Source organism: Lemur catta, chromosome 23 (assembly GCF_020740605.2).
Source record: "Lemur catta isolate mLemCat1 chromosome 23, mLemCat1.pri, whole genome shotgun sequence".
NCBI classification, from domain to species: domain Eukaryota; kingdom Metazoa; phylum Chordata; class Mammalia; order Primates; family Lemuridae; genus Lemur; species Lemur catta.
Genome location: NC_059150.1, coordinates 3,934,092 through 3,954,313, shown reverse-complemented (window position 1 = coordinate 3,954,313; position 20,222 = coordinate 3,934,092). Strand labels below are relative to the sequence as shown.

The following is a 20,222-nucleotide window of genomic DNA, read 5'->3' as shown; positions in this document are numbered from 1 at the left end:
TGATACAAGCACACAACATACAATGATCAAATCAGGGTAACTGAAACAAGATTCACCTAAAACATTCATCATTGCTTTATGTTGGGAACATTTGAAAACTTTTAGCTATTCTGAAATACAATAAACTATTGTAGCTCTTTGGGGCACAATATCGACATGGAAGATTTTAGGACTTCAGAGGGCAGGCACATCTATGACCAATGGATGAGAGTTTAAGAGATGTAAAATTTAGCTCAATAAAGCATTCTATTAATTAGAACTCTGAAGAACAAAGTAGGTAAACTTGGGAGGTAGTGAATTCCTTCATCACTGGAAGTGTTCAAGTGGAAGTTAAGTAATCATTTGTCAGGGATAGTGCCCAAGGGATCCCTGCATTGGGTGGAAGTTTGGAATAGATGACTTTTAAGCCATCTTCCAACTCTGAAAGCATGGGACTTTCCGACCAAGGAAGTACCTCTTTATAGCTAAGCCAACCTTGACTTCTCAGAGCTGCCTCTGCCAGAGGTTGAGTGCTCCATGAAAGCTAAAATACGGCTCAGACCTGACTTGAAAGGAAATGGCTGGAACTTGACTAGCCTTTGGGAATAGCTATGGGTGGAGAAAAAGTAACCCTCATGTCACTGCTCTCAGCTCATTGTGCAGCTTTGGAACAATGGTGGCATAGGAGTAATGATCCATCTCTTTCTAAACTTGTAGAGCAATACTGGCCACTGCAGTGATTTCTACAGTTAGTCCAAATTGGTGTTAAGAAGCAACTGGTTCCCCATAACTATTGCATGGTATGTTTTCTCTCCCCAGTAGACCCACACTTTAACTGGGATTCTGTGATTCTACCCTGCGGTTCCTCACCTTAGTTGTAGGAATAAACCAACTAAAGTAGCTAATGAATTAGCATGAAAATTATTATGAAATTATGAAATAAACACAATGGGACCTGGCCCAGTGGCTCACGCCTGTAATCCTAGCACTTTGGGAGGCCAAGGCTGGAGGACTGCTTGAGGCCAGGAGTTCAAGACCAACCTGAGCAAGAGTGAGACCCCATCTCTACAAAAGTAAAAAAAATTAGCCAAGTGTGGTGGCACATCCCTGTAGTCCCAGCTACTCGGGAGGCTGAGGCAGGAGGATCGCTTGAGCCCAGGAGTTTGAGGTTGTAGTGAGCTATGGTGATACCACTGAACTCTAGCTTAGTTCACAGAGCGAGATCTTGTTTCAAAAAAAAAAAAAAGAGAAAGAAAATAAAAGAAAATGCAAGAACTGTATTGAGTCTCGTGGAAAGGATAGATGGTATGATAAAACAAGTAAATAAGTAAATACCTATAGTTTTGGCAACAGAAAGGAAAGGAGGAAGTCAGGGAAACAAAAGGAGGTTGGAAGGGAAAAGGAAGAAAAGAGGGAAAGAAAGGAAGGAGGGAGGAGGAAAAGAAATAAACGGAAAGAAAAAAGAAAGAACTCCTTGTTCTAAGTGTACAGTTTCCATTTGTCCACCAGAGGGAGATATGTTAACTGGTGGGAATAGAGGCCAAGCTAAAAGATTTTCATAAACTGTCCACGGGTGTCATTGCTTTAAAAATTGAATATTATAATATAACAAGATTTAAAGATGTAGCTGTGGAAATTATTATTTTATAAGTTTCTTCAATTTACATAAGAAAGCATTATAAAAGGCTCATTTAGTACATGTAAAAGTACAAAAATTGTATTTTATTTGTACACAGGATTATTTGTTAGGATTTACTCACTTATATATAAAAATATATTTTCTTTAGAATACTTATTTAGGAAATTTAAAATACCATACTTGTTTAATGAGCTAATTGTATGACTTTATTCTCAGAGTGCCTTGGTTGGAGGAATATGTTTCAGAAACTTAGATAATTTTAAATTTGAAAACCTTTTCAAGTTATAAGTAGATGAATGTTTTTGTGGCTTTTTTTTTGATGAGCCTGTTAAATTAATTATATTTTAATAATTATTACTGCTTTCAGTAAACACATAGCTGGAAGATACATTCCTCTCTTTCCAGGTAGGTATATACTAAAATTATCCAAGGAAAGTTAGCTACCTATACTTTTCTGAAAAATCTCAAGAAGGTATAACAATTTTACCACTACAAGAAAAAAAGAAAAGAAAAGAAAGAAAAAGAAAAGAAAAGAAGCAAATAAAATTAGGTATAGTAAGGAAGTACTTTCTGCTTCCTGGAACTTCCTAGTATTGAAACTCAATTCTTCCTGTTGAAATTTAAGCTCGTATCTTTTGAGAAAGTAAAGATTTAACTTGGACTTGGTCAATTTTAGTTTATTTACACAACTGGAATGAGATATTTCTTGGTTCCTGATTCTGAATGCAAAATGAATATAGCCAAAAGAAATGTAACATTATTGACACCTGAAAAATTTACCTCAGTTTAAAAATCCCTTAAGTATAAATATTTAAGTTTAAATATAAAATAACTTTATATTTTACTGAAGAACAGTATGTCAATAGAATATAAAGTTATATATATATATATTTTTTGAACAGCTATCATATGCCAGGAACATAATATTAAAATGGTACACAATGATGTCAACAGGGTTAGGTTCCTAGCTAAAAATTCTTTCCTATATGATTTAACAACAATTTTTCTTTTGTCCTTTAGAGAGAGTTCTATTTGGGAGCTTGTGGGCAATTTTAATTATCAGCAAAAGGCTGAGTTGGAATAAGATGAGGTTCCATGTTGATAAGTTACAAAGTAAATCTCATAAAGAATTTTTAGTTGCAATAAATGATGAGACATGACGAGTTCCACGGCGACTGTAAATAAATGCATGTAGCAAGGAAAACAAGGTTATATAGTATGTATTAATATTATCACACCTTGATTATTTTTATGTAGATTGTTATTCATAGTTCACAAATACGCTGAAAGGCTTAATGGTATTTAAAATGTATGTATTTAAGCATATCCAAGTAAAGCATATGGTGGATAGACACAGTGTTATTCGATAAATAATATTTTGCATTTATATGTCACTTTTCATTTGAAGCTCTTAATTCATTCATTCATTGATTTCCTCAATGTATAAGACTTCTAGTTCCTTTCAGAGGAAATTGAGGAACAGGCAAATGTTCACATGATAGAATATAATAAAGTTTCCCTTTACAATGCCTTAATCATTTTATAACATTTCTTAATGAAAGATTTCAAAAGTACAGAAAAGTTTAAAGAATCTAATACTTGTATGTGTTCTCTTTTATTATGGATAACACATTTAATTATATTTTGTCCAGGGCTATATGTTATATAACCAAATTCATGGTACATATAAATTTACCTACTTGCTGCTGCAGAAGTTTAGTATGCTCCAGAGTATCTTTCTCTAGCTTTGAAAAAATATCACGGAAGACAAAACATCCATACTGTCTTGTAAGAATTTAAGATCTATGAAAAAAGTAGAGGAAGAGGAGAGAGAACGAAAGGAAATTAGTATTTACTGAAAGCCGATATGTGCCAGGGATAACACTAGGCATCCTTGCCTATATGATCTCATTTGATCCACACGATTGCCCTGCGAGGTATCATTATTCCCATTTTACACACGAGGAAACAGATTCAGAGAAGTCAAGTAATTTGTCTATGGATGTGAATTCAATCTGCATTCAAAGCTCAGGCTCTTTTCACTGCAGCTGGATGCATCCTTTTCAAGATCAAGATCAAGTGTCCATGTTGAAAGTATTTATGTAATACACATAATACTGTATGTGTCGTATGCTCCTGCTTCCCACGCACATTCACATTCTCACCGTGATTAATACGCACGTTAATAGAACTCCAGATTTAGAACCAGGACATGGATTCGAGTCTGTCAGGTACTTTATGTCTAGTTCTCCCGACTGGAAAATAGAGCTAATTACCGCCCCTTTTCACTCTCAAGGACTGATGTAATAATTAGGGAGCTAACATTAGTTAGTAGTCATAAGGAGAATAAACTACGACTCCCAAAATGCTTCGAGTTGGAGGCTGACGCCAGTCCAGGTGACACTTCCAGCTTTAGGGCAAAGGTGACCCCGCTAGGTGCCGCGGCGAAAGCGGGAGCGGGCGGTCCTCAGCCCTTTGCTGATGCATCCCGGGATTTGTAGTTCCCTTACGGCCGCGCAGCGCCCTCAGGGCGGGCCGAGTACTACAAGTCCCGTGATGACCCGAGGCCCGGGCGGCGCCTGCGTGTTGAAGCCACGGGAGCGTGTGGGCAGCGCGGTTGGCGAGAGGAGTAAAGATGCTGGGAATACAGTGGCTAGAGGGACTTTTCCCTTGAATCATAAGAAATACCAGAACTGAAAATTATTAGAGGTCATCCATCCATCTCTGTCTTCAGTACAGAGGACTTGGGCTAGAGGACAGAAGCGACATGCCTGAGGATTAGAAAAGCCCAGGTCCCCACTCCCCAGGGAAAAATGGAAGCATGGTCTTTGGTCAGGAAGACCCACTTCCAGCCCTGGCGGTGCTGCTCACCAATTGTGTGACCTTGGTGCTCTATACGATCTATTTTTTGGTTTTTGCCTCTGTAAAATGAGTATAATGATGGTACTTAACTCATGAAATTTGAATGCAATGATGCATGTAAAGCACCCAGTACAGGGCCTGGCACAGAGCTGACACTGAGTGCTTACCAGGGGGACGGACACAGTGATCCAACCATAGGTGGTCTTAAGGAGCTGCTCTGCCCACTGCCTATTTGCTAATCTGCTCTGTTCCTGGGATAAGCAAGCCGAACAAAGTTTCTCAACTCCAAACCCCTAATTAAAGAGAGATGACATCCATGACTGATAATGTAAACATTGCAGATTCCAAGTTCCCCTCTCCTGCTGCCCCCAATCCCCCTCTCCACCTCTCCCCAAAAGCAATTTAAATAAGAACAGATTTTACCACCCACCTTGTGGGCAGAGGCTGTAATGAGCTATTTATCCTTCGGCTGCTGCGGGAATTCAACACATACAAATAAAGCTTCTTTTCCAGCCAAGTGTGTATTTTTCCATCAGCGTGTGGCCCCCCTGCCCAGGTTGTCTTGTTTAGGTTGGGGCAGCCTGAGGGAGGGAAGGACAAGGGGCGGGGGGCTGTGGTTTCAGAACCTGCTCCTCTGCATGGCTGGCTGCAAGGCATCTTGCAGTCCCGGACTGCACCGGGCTGCCAGCGAAGCCCGGGAGAGGCCGGGGCCATGGACACAGACGTGCTATGGTGCAGAAACGATACATTCCACTTTCTTCTTGGCAAGTCGTCCCTGCCTCCTGCCATGGGCCCCAGAGAGCATCCATCCCTGCCTCTGACTCTTAGTTTATAACAGGGATGGCAGGTTATCCAGAGCGTCTCTCTCATACCACCCTCCCTTCCACCCCTGCTTCAGGATTTCTCCCCTTCATGTGCTTGTTTTCCTTGCTCACCTTTCCCCTGACCCACATCCCACTAAACTGTGTCCCCTTCCTTCCATTACCTTCCTCCTTTAATCAGGACCCTGAAACTGTCCCTCGAAAAAGGATCTGCTTTGAGGTTTCCTTTCCTCAAATCTCCCATGAGAGGCAACTTTCTCTAGGGGGTGAGTTCTTAGTCTCTAGGTTCTCTCTGGACCTGGAAGTTATTTTGAGGCACTAAACTCTTTGCATGAAAAGCCTTTTCAAATCCTTTTAATAACGTATAGAGTTTAGGTACTATTATTAGACCCATTTTACTGATGGTGATGAAACTAAGACTCAGAGAAATTAAGTAAAACCTAAGGATGAATGGTAAATCTGGGATTCAAACCCAGGCCTAACTCTAGAATCTTATTTATCAATTGTATGGATTCTGTTGTGATATTTATACATCTGTCTCCACAGAGTAGCTGTGGGATAATGGACAAGTTCCTCCCCTTCAGTTTCCTCCTCTGTAAAATGAGGACGTGGCTTAGATGCTCTCTAAGCTTCCTCCCAGAGCTGACACTTGGCAGTTCTGCAATTCTGAAACTACCTGCCCAATTCAAGGGCCAAGGACAGAGCCTGTGAATCTCAGGTTCAGTGATGAAGTAAACTGGCTGGTCTCAGTTACTTTCTCATCTTCCCTTTCCATTCTCCTCACTCTTTCAGGCTTCTCTTGCCCCAGAGACCTCCCACCCAGGCCCACCATCCCCACCTGACAATCCTTCTGACAATCTTCCTTGCTTTTCAACATTCCTGTTCAATAACTGTCCCCTTCCACTCTAACAGTTGATACGAGGTCAATGGGTTTACTCCTGGGGCATTAGGTATGGGGTGATGCGGAGAGGGAGAAGCCTGTCTGTCTTCTCCACACAAGTAACAAATCTAACAATCTCACTTGAGCAAACAAAAATTATTGGTTCACAACCTGAGAAGTCCAAATATACTTTCCAGCATGGCTAGATGCAGATGCTCAGATAATGCTATAAGGATTCATTTCTCTCCAAGTGGCAAGACAGACTCCAGTAGCTCTATATCCTACCAGTCCAGCAACTCTGGTGAAAGGGTATTTCTTTCCTATCAACTCCACCAAAGTCCCCGAATAGGGGTTCATTAGAAGGACTTGAGAGATAAGCCCATCTTTGGACCAATCACTGTGACCAGGGACTAGAATAAGCCAATAAGACCTGGTCACATTCCTACCTCTGGGAGCCAGCGTGGGGCCAGCCCCACCTGAACCGTATACAGTAGATGGCAGTGGGAGTGGTTGCCTGCAGGATCTGTTTTCAGAACCTCTGGGTTCAGATACCACAATGTCCAGCCCCACTGCTCTTTCTGGTCTTGGATTTGCTGAAGTTCTGCCTCACTTATTGCTCCACACATATCCTCTCAAGAAACACGCACTTATGCACTTACTTGAGTTAGCCCCTGTGTTTCTTTCTCTTAATCCAGTCTACCAGAGCAGCTGAGGAAATGGCCTTCCCTGCAGTCGGGCCAGAAGGATAGAAGGGTTTGAAATGCTCTTTCTTCAAGAATTGTGGAGGACAGATGTTCAAGAAGGCACCATTTCCCCTCTCCAAAGGCAGTCAGGCACTGGGCCAGTAAGGACTTGATACCATTCTAGGGCTAGCATCTCTTCCCTATGATCGCAGGTTTTTGTTGAACTCAACTTCTTTCTCTTACATTGAGAAGGGGCTGCCTGGTTGTCTTAGGGGCATCATCCCATTCTGAACCAAGGCTTGGGGGAAAAGATTCCCAAGGCAGAGAGTGGATAAGAAAGTTCATCCAAGGAGAGGAAAGCAAGCTGATTCTTTGGGGTTCATGGTATCTGGAAACCCCAATAGTAGTCTTGGGTTTGAGAAGGTGTTCAGGGTCTGAGAAATAGAAAGCCCAACCTGCTTACTGCTTCCTTTAGACTGTTCTACATCCAACCTAGTGCTAAGCACACAAAGAGCTCTTCAATATGGATGAATGGAATTGATTCCGATGCCTCCAAACTTCAACCCTAAGACCCCTCAGCTATGCCCCAGATGGCCCAGAACTCAGAAGACAGGTTAAGGAAGAGCCTTGATGCTTTGATCACTCCTCCCTCCAAGCAGCCCCACCTCTGGCCACTCCCGTGGCTCCACCAGAGCAGCAGAAACAAGCTGAGGGACACACGTGGTGCTTCACTGGTGCTTTATTACACAGAAGAATCCAAATATTTACATCTTGACAATTCTTACACTTCACACAGCTGGAGAGGGCATGGGGCTGAAACCTAGAAGTGATGCAGGGTGGTGAGCAATAGGTGGGAGAGCTCACTAAACCAGAGCACAGGTAGTTAGAGGAGATGGTGTCAGGAAGGATGAGGGGGTTCTAGCTCTCCCATCATCCTCACTCAAACCTACTAACTGTTGTCAGCTCTTCCTTCTTCCCCTCCCTTACTCTTTAAACCTTTCATTCTTCCTGGAAAGGGAAACGATTAATAGAAGGAAGTTGGAGGCTGGAGGAGGGGAGAGAAAGGCAAGGACAAGGTCCAGCTTGAGGTTCTGTTAATCCATAGTCTTCAAATGTCAGCTCTGAATTTTCTGGACTTTCCTCTTGGGGTGTTCAGAGGTGCATATAAAAACAATGGTCCATCCTAAGAATTTCTCCTCCACAAGTCTGTCTGAGAGATTGTGGTTGGTACCAGTTGCCAAGTTGTAGCACACAAGAGCCAGGGCAACATACACCAGGGTCAGCAGTTCTCAATTATTTCCACCTCCACAGTCCTCTTGGATAGATTCTTCCCCAGCGACACCATTTTGGAAGATTTTGTCAACCAAACAAAATGCATTTACATGCATTGAATAATTTGGTTTCTGGTTTTGTGATCAAAGATATACACAATCTTCATAATCTTCTACTTATCATAATGGAGATAACCAAAGGAGTAACATACTGACTTGCTAGAATATCAGTCAAAAACAAAAACAAAAATACTTTACTGCACAGCCTTATTTTGGCTAAATGTATAACATCTGCTAGACTTTTTGAATAATGGAATTGTTCACGGCAAACATCTCTACTCCCTTCCCCGACACTTCTCCTTTGATCAGAAAGCCAGTAGATGCTACTGTGATCCGCAGATGCCTCCTAGATCTTTAGAAGCAGACAACAAGGTGACCACAGTGCCCCACTGGAGCTTGCAGCCAAAAAGCTCAGCCCCCTTTTTATAGAAAAGGCTATCTGTAGGGAACAGTTCCTACAACCCATGGCCAATCTGCTCCACCCACACGCTGGCTCCCCTATGTCCAAGGGCAACTTGGTGGGTGTGGGAGTGAGGAATGCTCTGGGGTGACTTTAGAAGTCAAGGCTCCCCCAAATCACACATGTTTTGTCATCCCTGGGGCATCTCAGAGAACTCCTTTTCCTGATAAGAGTCACCAAGTCTCAGTACCCAGAGTAGAGCAAATCCTTTCCATCAAGAGCTCTTGATTAGCCCCCACGGAAACTGGGAGATCAGGGGCTCTCAGAGAAATCATCGATAAATATATCCACAGTCATTTAGGGAGTGCCTACTCTGAAGTTGACCCCATGCTGGGACCCTAAGTTTCTTCTGGGATCACAAGGCCAGCACATTCAGCTTCTGAGCCTGGTACAGTTGGGGCAACTCAACTAGTCAGACAAGATTTAGAAATATGTCAAGTTCCATCCGTGGTCTCTGCCTCGTGCCCCTACCCAAGACGTGTTGACCTATGTCCAAATTTCCACTAGGCACTGGGGGCAGCAGGGAGATAGCAGAGAACCTAAGTTTCAGAAACTGGAACTAGGAGACTAGAAGAAAGGCTTCCTTGCGGCAGTCTTCATGGTGGAGCCCCCGGGGGTAGGGCTGGCTGAAGACCACGCCAGGATTCAGGAGGAGGACTGTGTTCCACTTGGTCTCAGGATTCTAGTACAGACTCCTGTCCTCCTGATGTGGCTGATGTCGGGGTGCTCTGGGAAAAGTCTTGCCCTTTCCTGAGTCTCGAGTTCTATTTTTATGTCTGCAAGAGTAACCTTTTATGTCTTCAAGGGTGCCCCAGCTCTCACCTCCTTACCCTGAGACTGAATGTGTGTGTGTAGTGTGTGTGTGTGTGTGTGTGTGTGTGTGTTTGGGGCTGGGTGCGGGATGGGACACTCTGGAAACACTCAGGGCCATCTGGTAAACCATAATGTAGAAAGGTCAGGAGGGGAGAGGCAGAAGGGTCAGTGGCCTATCTGAGGGCACTCAGGGGTCCCAGATACCTCCAACGCTTCCTAAATGCAATACCTGCAAGTAAAAATATCTCTCCTCTTTGGTAAGGGCTCCCTGTCCCACAGAATAGGCAGGACCTGAGATGAGAAGGCAGGACCCAGCTTGTGGCAGGAGGTGGCAGGGGGCATCTGATGGAGAACCATAGGAAGGCAACTCAGAGCCAGAGGGAACAGCCACAGACTTCCCTGTATGTATCCTGCCAGGATCCAGGGACCCCACCCCCCATTCTTTCTAGGGTGGGATAAGAGGGGTAGAGTGTTGAGATTCTCTCTGGGTTGATGGAATCATCTGTTGCCTCTGGCACTTCACCCCTGCTTGACCTCCTAGGATCAGGACTTTCAACAAGCGGGACTTTCATTTTGTGATGTCACTGGGTAGCACTGGGTGGTACAGAGAATAGGTAGTCCACGAAAACCACACAAGCAAACAAAAACCTGCTGAAAAATAATCTGGGGAACTGGGTTAAACACAGTTCAATGGATTTTACTACTACAGGAATTCTCAGGGTCTTTACTATACTAACACATACTGTGAATCTCTAAGAAAGGGACATGATGCTAATATATAATCTCTTCCAAAACTTATTTTAACAGAAGTCTCTTTGCACAGCATGTGTCAAATGGGACACAACACACTGTGTATCCTTTCCATGAGTCACAGGGGAGATGCCTAAATGCCTTTGGTGGCCCCCTTCCAGGCCTTTCTCTGTGGGGTCTCCCTGGCATTGTGCCCTGACCCTGGGCCTGCTCAGCCCCCCAAACCTTCCTCTGTCTTTTACTTCCCTTAAGCAGACAGATTTCCGGGTATCTGGTCCACAGCTTCAGACACAACAGGGAAGAGGCCCAGAATGAAGATGAAGCTGAGACATACTCACTGGTGATGGTCACAGGGGACAGGAGCCAGTAGAGTCAGGGATCGGGCTACCCTGCAATGGATCACACTGCTGAGTTTTGGTTGTATTTATTTTATAAGCAGCCATCATTCACGGAGTGGGGGACAGAGGGAAGGGAAGAGATGGGAAGAGGAGGATGGGGAGGGACATATAAGTGTGAGGCAAAGGCTGAGCCAGAAGGCCAAAAGCCCCCGCCTGCTGATGAGCCTCCACCTGCCGACGTAGCTCCCTCTGCCCTCAGCAGCAGTTCTCCATCCATGGAGGGTTGGGGGTTCCCCAAGTGGGTCCCCTCTGGCTCTGCAAAATGGCTGCCCTCTGGCCTGAGGGCCCCTGGCTGCTGACAGATGAGGGTCACTGAGGGGAAGCCATAGGTCTCCAGCCCAGGGGGCCGTCCAGCCTCAGAAGCTTCCAGAATGAGATCCACATCAGAGAAGGCCACCAGGGCCTGGGTGGAATCGCAGGAGCTCTTCTCCAGCTCACTGGCAGCAGCATAAGCTAGGGGCCCCGGGGCCCCCGTGTGGGGCCAGAGCCGCCGGAGGTCCTCCCGGAAGTGGGGGTTGAAGAGCAGGTAGAGCAGCGGGTTGAGGCAGGCGGGCAGGGGCAGCACCACGAGCAGCACAGACTTGACGGCCTCCGGCGTGACAGGGAAGAGGCCCAGCATGGAGGCGAAGCTGAGGAAGGCCACGGGACAGTAGAGGAGCCCGTCTGCGAAGATGAGCCAGGCCACGTGCCTCACCATGGCGCAATCCCACACGGCCTCAAAGTCGCCCCTGGGCAGGTCGCAGTAGAGTTTGATGTAGGCACCGGCCACTACCAGGAAGCAGAAGGAGTTCATCATCACCAGGGCCACGGCGAAGCCCAGGGCTGCTGGCCGGCCCTCGGGCGGGGCATAGGGCAGGCAGAGCGGGGAGGCCCCGTATTCTCCCACTGAGGCAAGGGGCAGGGCGGCGGCCAGCCCTGCCAGCATCAGGCAGCCCAGGGCCCCCGCCCGGACGCTGCCCAGGGACGGGGCCTTCCCGTAGGCCCGGACGCAGGACACGGAGACGCTGCACTGCACCGCAGCCAGGGTGAGCAGCAGCACGGAGGCCTCTGACCCGAGCACGGCCAGGAAGCCGGTGGCCCGGCAGCCCAGCCCCGTCTCCCAGCGGGCTCCGTACTCGGCGAAGTGGCCAAAGGTCAAAGCGTCCACGGAGGCCAGGAGGCCGCAGGAAATCCCAGTGAGAGTGTTGGCGCCTGCGATCGCACCTACCACGAACTTGACCGGGGACAGGGGGACAGGGCTGCCGGCAAACACGGTCAGCAGCAGCACCCCATTGCAGAGCACGGAGAGCAGCACGATGGCCCACACCGCCAGGCGGATGCCCCAGCTTTCAAAGAGGTGCTCACAGGGCTTGAAGGGGCCTGTGGGAGAGAAGGTCAGACATTACCCCCGGCCAGAGGCTGTTGGCACCAGGTCCTGGGACAAGGCCAGCCTCTGTCCTCGGCGAACTTGCAATCAAAAGGAGATGAGCACAGTCTCTGCCCTCAGAGGACACTGGGGAGGAGGGAGACTGACCTGTTCTCCTTCCTCAGAGAATGCCCAGTTGGGGGACAACAGCGGGACATTCACACTCTTCTTCCAATGCGCTGCAAATGGGTGAACGCTGACCCTCACCCCCATACACACAGAAAACAGAAACACATGCAAACTTACACACAACACAGATGAACACAGTGCAAACCCAGGCACTGAGAAAATGTTAAGTAAAGCAGTCTTTCCAAAGAAGTAGCATTTGGAAGAAAGGAAGAGACAGGCTGGCACAGGGAGTGGGGAGGGCAAAAGGACTGGGGGTACAGTGGGGCAGGGACACAGAGGTGCGAGGTGCTGCCCACACGGTAACCACGCTGGCTGAGCCTCTGTTTTCTCCCAGTCAGTGCCCAGGGACCCACTAAGGACCCCACCGTGGAAGAGCCCGGCCAGACATCACACAAGCCTGGCTCTCCCTGGCTCTGCGGGAGGGGTGCAGACCACATTCAGTATTCATCCGGCAGTCGGGATTTGGGAGGCAAAGCGCACCAAGTACAGCGAATCAAAACACAGACGACTTTGGGGTTTTCCAACTTGGCTGGGGGAGATCCTGGTGTTTTCCACCTCTCTCCTCAGAGTCTGTTCCGAAGTCACCTTGTACCTTTGGATATATTAATGTTAATTAAATATTTCCTTTGATTTTAAATTCTTGTTCTTCAATGTATTGCTAAGTAGCTTGGGAATTTGAGAGCCTTTTGTGGAAGCCATTTTTAAAACTTTTTTTCCTGATTACCAAATAATAGATAATTGTAGAAAATTGAAAATATAACATGGCAAAATTAAAACTGCTTATTGACCTCTCTCTCAGTGAGAACTCATGATTTTGGTATGTTTTCTTGCAGTTAAAAAAAATCTATATATACATATAGGTTTTTAAACTAAATTGGGATTTTACTCTACAGTTGGGATGTGGCTTGTCCCCACTGACACCCATGTTGAAATGTTGAGTGCCACCAACTCGGCACTGTTGGAAGGCAGGGCCCAGTGGGTAGTGTTTGGGCCACGGGGGTGGATCCCTCATGGATAGACTAACACCCTCTGTGGGGTGAGTGAGTTCTAGATGGAGGAAGTGGGTAGTGAACGAGAGTCTGGCTTCCTCTCTCACCGTGTGATCTCTTGGCACACGCTCGCTCCCCTTCCCATTTCTGCCAGGAGTTGAAGCAGCCTGAGGCCCTCACCAGAGGCAGCTGCCCAATCTTCCAGCCACCAGAACAACTGCGAGCTAACTAAACCTCTTTTCCTTATAAGTTACCCAGCCTTGGGTATTCCGTTACAGCAACACGAAGCAGATTGACAAATGCATATAGCGTTTTCATTGTCTTTAAGTTAAACTTTTATTATGCAGACTTTCCCATGTCCTTGTATTCCTCAAAAACATATTTTCAATGGCTGTGTAATAAATACTCTACCATATGGATGTACCATAATTATTTGACCATTTTGTACCAGCTATTTTAGAAGCAAGCTCAAGTTGGACCTTGTCTTTTACCTCAGTTGGAACCTCCTCGTTTACTTCACCCCTGTTGATTACTGGTTTTCAGAGGTGACATTTCTGTGGCAGTGTGCAAGGACCACGTGGGTGGGTTTCCAACTCAAGAAAACATGACCTGCTTCCTCCAGGTTGGGCCAGTGCTCGGCCTCGGCTGGCACTAGGGGGCGAGCTGCTGCCACTGAGTGCTGACAGCTGGTGCCAGGCAAGGTCAGGCAGACACTCTGCAGGCTTTGGAGGGGGCAACGGCAGAAGGCCAAGGGGCCTGAGCCAAAGAAAGATGGAAACTGGAAAATGGAGGTGAGATGCAATAGAAGAAGCAAACTGTTTATCACTTTCTGTTCTTCCGAGCAGTTCCTCTCCTGGCCTACTTAGCATGCTGCTGCCTTCTGGGTGGCCTGTTAGCATTTTATATGCACAGAAAGGGACTTCTTCACTCTAAACATCTTTGGTTGAATTGCACCAAGGAGAAAGGGAATTTTCTCTTTTTTTTTTTTTCCTTTCTTTCTTTCCAGCAAGATGGATTTAGGTTGGACCCTAAAGGAGACTTCCTCAGCTGCAAGGGTTAGACAGCACTGCAAGTTTCCCAGGGATACTGTGGAGTGTTTCCACCCTGGAGAGTTTTAAGAAAGAGAGACTGCAATCTTCCTGGGATGGAGAAGGTGACCTTTCAGAGTTCCACCTGGCTCTAGGATTCTGAGGTATGGATCTTGGAATGACAGAGAACTCAAAAGCAGTCGGGCACGCCACCCTGAGCAATGGGTGAAGGCATTCTTTCCTGCTTCTCTCCTCAATGCGAGCCGTGTTCTCCTGGGTACATAACCGCTAATCAGCTGATTTGTAAAGATTGCTGGACTTCCCTCCACCCCCACCATGCTACTCCCCACAAGCAGCCACTCAACGGAAAGAACCCCAGCTCTTTCCCCAGGAATTACAAAAAGAGGACTCTCCCGTGGCAGGTTGGGTGTCAGGCAGAGGAAGCGTCTGAGGCACGACTGCAGACGTGCCACGGTGAACTGGCATCTCATCTAGATGGTTGGGTGCCCCTTCGCTGCACCTCCCTTCCTCAGTTCCCCAGGTACCCATCTCACCTGGAATAGGGCTACACTGGACACTGGGGTGTGGCTTTGAGTCCTCCATCTCCAGTTGGAGCTCATCCAGGTCCAGGTCATCTGAGAGGAGAGACAAGAAAGTGGCCCCGGACCCTGGGTCTTGGTGTCAATCAAGCCTCACCTCTCTCCAAACGCCCACCCCTTTAAGCAGTTGTCCCTGACTAACTGCTCAGCGCTGGTGCAGCAGCCCTGCACATCCATGTCTTCCCTTGGGGGAAAACGCCTGGGCAGCTCCCTATTATCCACACGTGGCTTATCGGTATTGCTGGGTCTACAGCAAACGTTTAACCGAGAGCTGCCCTTTCTGTTACTCGGTCCTCTCATGCCCTCTCTGGTCAGCCTAGCCCACGTGTGGGGCTGATAGTTGGGGTGGCAGCTGCCTTCATAACGGGAGCTGGTGATCTCAGCATTCTCTACTCTGGCCAGACTGTCGCTGTAATTCCGTACCCACCAACACCACACATTAAGAAGGACGTTGGTGGGCTGGGGTGTGTTCAGTGTGAACCATGGCTGGGGAGGGAGCAGGAGCCATTTGCACAACAAACAGTCAAAGCAACTGGGGGTGTTTAACTTGGAGGAGGCAGGACAAAGTGGGGATATAATGGCTGTCCTCAAAGCACTGTTAGGCATAAAGGAATTAGGCTCCTACACGCTGTTTTGTCCAGAAGGCAGAACCAGGATCAGTGGATAGAATGTAGATTCAGATGGAGACATTCTAGTTCTTCCTAATAAGAAAAAATTCTCAGAATTAGATCTGCCGAACAGAGGCACACCCCGCCTTCAACAGGTGCACGACAGGGCCGCGTGTGCTGAAGGCAAGTGGGCACTGGGCGAATGCAGAGGAATTCAGGGGCGAGTAAGAGACGGCCCTGCTCTCAAAGAGCTATGAGACTAATGAGGAAACAAATTGTCGTGGCACTATGCACTGCATCAACTGACAGATTTAAGGAAACAAATTGTCATGCTCTAAGGTGCTGCATCAACTAATAAATGTACTACCTGGAAGAGAATAATTCAAGTATTTCTAGCATAAAGAAGAGACAAATATTTAAGGTGACAGATATCCAAATTTCCCTGATTTGATCTTTACATATTATATGAATGTATTAAATTATCACATGTACCCCCAGAATATATACATCTATTATGTGTCGATAAAATTTTTTTTGAGCTAATAGAAAGGGCTAACATTTCTTGAGTTCTTACTTGGCGACAGGTACTGTGCCCAGTGAGTTGTCATCTTCATGGTCTCAGTGGCTTTCACAACAACTGCATGAGGCAGGTGACAGACAGATAAGGAGACTGAGGCTTGCTGAAGGTAAGTGGCTTGCCCCAGGTCTCATGGCGACCGACCAGAATCCAAACACGGGCTTGTTTGACTACAGAGCCCGGATGCTTAAACATTTCGTTTTCCCAGGCGAGGGACTGATTGTTTTGGGGGAATATAGGATGGGGAGGGCTAGAGGAGATTTATGGATGTATGAGCTGGACATAATTTGTCATTACGGATATTGAAGCAGACAGTCCCCAAGGTGAGAGAAGGCCTTTCTGTACCGAGTCAGAGGTGAACTCGATAATCTTTAATGTTCCTTCCAGTTCTAACAAGAACAAGCGAATAAGTCCAGGCTGCACAGTTTTTTTTTTCTTATTCACTATTGCAGTGTTTCTTAAACTAGGGCTTCTGAGCACCAATGGGTTATGGACATCTGGGGAGGCCATAAATTCTATAAGAATTTTGTAATGATAATCTAAAATATTTTATAACCTAGAAAGACAAAACTTTCTTTTGCAATGATACTCTATCATTGAAAGAGTTTTTAAAGACTAAGACTCAAGTTTCTCAAGTCAGACTGGAAAACGTATCTGAGGACCTACATGGTGGGAGAGAGTGGCTGTCTCTAAGTGGAGCCTCTGTGTTGCTCAGGTTTAAGAGACAGCCCCTGTGGGGCTCCTCCATCGCACAAGTTCATGGCTAGGTGATTCTATTTGTTGCACTTGTCCCCCTCTTTGGCTCACCAGGGCTGCTTCCTGTGTGGGTCCTTCCTCCCCACTTACAGGGTAAACACCTTCAGTCGGGAGCTTTCCCAGGAGGCAGGAAGACTGCGGAGCCGCCCCTGGCCCGGACCGTCAGGGTGGGTAGGAGGCTGGGGTGTGCCCGGAGTCCTGGCATTTCCTTCCCTCTCTACCTTTCATTCCAGCCCGACGCTCGCTGCTCTCCAGAATGGAGCTCGGCAATTCTTTGAAATCCAAGTGCATGAATGGAATACAAGGGGCGAAACCGGGGACTCTGTCTGAGGCTGGGAAAGTCACAGCCAAGGTGTTAAGTAACCGCTCTTCAAACGGGGAGGAAATCGAATCTGGCTGCAGCAGCGGCTCCCGGCTCTCCTTCTGGAGGCTCGTTAGCTCCCACAGGAAGTGGGGGCCCTGCCCCAGCTCCCGTTACAGCCGGCAGGCAGCCCACGATCGCGACGCCCTGCGGTTCTCCGAGACCTAAGCCCGGTGGAAAGTTTCACCTTGAGGAAGGAAAGTTTCCATTCCTCCTTCCAGCCCCTGAGGGAGTGTACAGCAGACATCCGGGAATGTCCCCCGGGGACAGCCGTCTGCGGCCCAGAGCCAGCCAGGCTGCTGGGCTCCTCCTCATCGGGTCCTCATACCCTCCCCGAGGAGGTGCTTTGGGACACTGGCAGGGACGCCTCAGAAAACCCCCGACTGCCTGCCCAACGTGTGGCCTCCACGACCCGTGTCCTGACTGTGCAACTGCACTCTCCCTGCACGTGGACCCCAGAAGGCCGGGCTCAGGAGCAGCAGTTGTAGTGGTGGCCGCCAACATACTTTGCCATTTATGGAAGCTTTTACAGTTCCCCCACAGCCTGTGAGATACGCATTACCTTTGTCATTTAAAAATAAGGCAACTGAGGCTCAGTAAGGTTAAAGGACTTGTCCAAGGCAACCCAACTGGTGAATGCTGTCTGTATTTGGGTTTGGACGCCAGTTCTGTCTACAGTACGTTATTTGAGATATTTTTCTTACATGTTTCAATTTGATTGTTTTGCTGTTTAGCTTCTCCATCGAGATATTATAGAGAGGGAGTGAGAGGGAGAAAAAGAAACCCCAAAAGCAGGGTCCCTTTTCTCTCCCTCCTATTCGGCTTGTGCTCTGTGACAGGAGGCAGGGGAGAGGGAAGCACTTCTCTCTGCTCTTTCTCTAGGACACCCCTTAGTGGGTGATTCCTGGGAACCCCCTTGGCCACCTTCGTCTCGCTTTGCCTTTTATTCCAGCTCTACCGGAAACACACAGGAAACACACAGCTCCGGCCCAAGACGGCTGCCCTGCCGTGGCCCCCTTAGCGAGGTGCTCTCGCACCCAGTGGCCACTGGAGTGTCACTGTCAGACACACGGGGCACACGGGGGGCCCAGGCTGGACTCGGGCAGCAGTAATCCCCACACTGCTCCTTTTGGTTCTAGGACATATCAGGGAATTTTCTTTCCTGGAAGCAGGTTTAATTCAATTGATATAATTCGATCCTACTTGGCTCAGATTGAGGCAATACTGGGCCTGTCTTCTCTGAGGATACCCCTAGGTGGAAGGAGACGAAGACGGGAGCCACAAGGGCAGGGACATTAAGTGAGACGGTGCGTGTGAGGTGCTTTGTGAACTGCAAAGGGCCAGGCACGTACTGAGACGTCGCACGTGCCACTGTCACCATGCTTACATTTTCCCGAGCACCTTTGGGCGTAGCCTTGGGGAGACAAGGGGCAAGCGGAGTTTCCTCCCAGGCCGCAAGCAGCTCACCTGCCTCCAGGGGGCTTTCCTCTGCAGCCCCCCAGAGCCTCCCCTCCAGCTACCTTCCCGCACCCCGCCCCCAGTCCAGGCCCCGTCACTCACAGTGGTTCTCTGCTTGTCCAGCCAGGAGCCCCAGGGGTCTCTTTGGAGCCTCCTCGTCATCAAGGTGAAAGTCCTCGGCCTCCCACTGCCCAGAGGCCTTGAAGAAGCTGGCACACAGGCCGTAGGCGCAGCACTGGTAGGCGTAGGGCACCTCCAGGATCCTGGGGACGGGGACATATGGCTGCCTCAGCACGTTTGGGGCCTGAGACCTCAGCTGGCATTAAGAGATCCCCAGGCGCTCAGCACCTGCCCTGCAACCCCCAAGTGCCCTGGCCACTGTGCCTGCAGCCTCCGGGGTGCACTTTGTGAGCGTCTTGCAGCCGGACTCCGGACTTGGGAGGGGGCTGGACACGGTCCAGTCTTTCCCTCGTTCCTCTTGGGAACTGAGGGGGGACAGAAACTTTCTGCCTGTTGTGTAAGGGGTCCCCTTAGCAGGCGCAGAGTGGGGAGCCGCTTCCCCAGGGTCACACAGTGCTCTGCTCCCCGTCCCAGACAGCAATTCTTTCTGTATTCAAGGAGACAGGAATTCTTTTAGTGATTCTTTGTCCTGGCCCTCGGGGAGACCCACGCCCTGTCCGTGCCCCCTCTCTGGGCACACCAGAGCTGGGTTGGTGCCCTCTGAGGGCAAACACCTCGGGCCACTCATTAGTTGGAAGCAGACAAGGCTCGGGCCACACAGGCTGTGCTGCTGCTGCTGCAGGGAAGCGCCTGGATGTCATTAGCACCGGGACTGGCCGTGCGGCGCGTTTTCCGCTCGTCAGTGCCCTGGGCTCTGCCCGCATTCCAGGGGCCCGGACGCTGCCCAAGTGAGGATGGACCCAGCTGAGCAGCAACGAGGTCCGGGGGGCTTCACATCCTCCTGCTTCTACCTCACAGGTCCCAGTGTGCCCTAGGCCGGCACTTAGGATGGGGGAGATGCCACAAAGAGGAAGATGAGGAAGAGGAGGCATGTACCTGTCTGGGCTGGTAAGAGGTCGGATGAGCCCTTCCCATTCAAGCTTGGCCAAACCCTCAGCCACCAGGCTCTTCTCTGTGCGAGGCCCTGTGGTTTCTCCCTGTCCCTCCACGGCCACCAGCTGCCCCAGGGCAAACCTGCCTGGGTGTGGGGGAAAGCCAGGCCCTCACCTCAGTTTGGGGAAACTGTCCTTGGAGAAGGCCTGAGATAGAGCCAGGTTCCCTCTGAGCTTCAGATGCATCAGGCCCCCAAGTCCGGCCAGGGGCAGCGTGGTCAGCTGGTTGTCTGTCAGGTCCCTAGGAAGTGGACGGTCAGGGTTAGTGGCAGCCAGTGGGACTGCTGAGGGACAGTGCTGTGCTGAGGGTGAGGCCAGCGTGCCTGGGATGGAAGCAAGAGGAGAGGAGCAAAGGCCAGATCAGCTCAGAGGAAAGTGCTGAGTGCCGGGCAAGGAGGATAGCCGAGAGTGACTAGAGGCATCATCTACAGCTAGTTCACTCATTCCTCCCATCCATTCATTCATTCATTCAACAAACACTGGGTGCCAACTATGTACCAGGGACTGTTCTAACTGAATGCCAAGCTGTCCCGATTTGTAGGTAACAGAGCTCCCCCAAGCACAGCTCCTGTGCCCAGGCCTGG

At 48.6% G+C, this 20,222-nt stretch overlaps 1 protein-coding gene across 1 annotated transcript in view; it reads right to left on the bottom strand.

Moving 5' to 3' along the window:
- Positions 1-10,495: 10,495 nt before the first annotated feature.
- LGR6 (leucine rich repeat containing G protein-coupled receptor 6) overlaps positions 10,496-20,222 on the bottom strand; it is an 86,017-nt gene continuing 76,290 nt past the window's right edge. Inside the window, exons 15-18 of the mRNA XM_045536241.1 lie at positions 19,754-19,879; positions 18,629-18,789; positions 14,722-14,802; positions 10,496-11,975 (exon numbers count right to left, since the gene is read on the bottom strand). Coding sequence (XP_045392197.1) covers positions 10,648-11,975; positions 14,722-14,802; positions 18,629-18,789; positions 19,754-19,879 — 1,696 coding nt within the window. The 3' untranslated portion in view covers positions 10,496-10,647. The remainder of the gene's footprint in view (positions 11,976-14,721; positions 14,803-18,628; positions 18,790-19,753; positions 19,880-20,222) is intronic.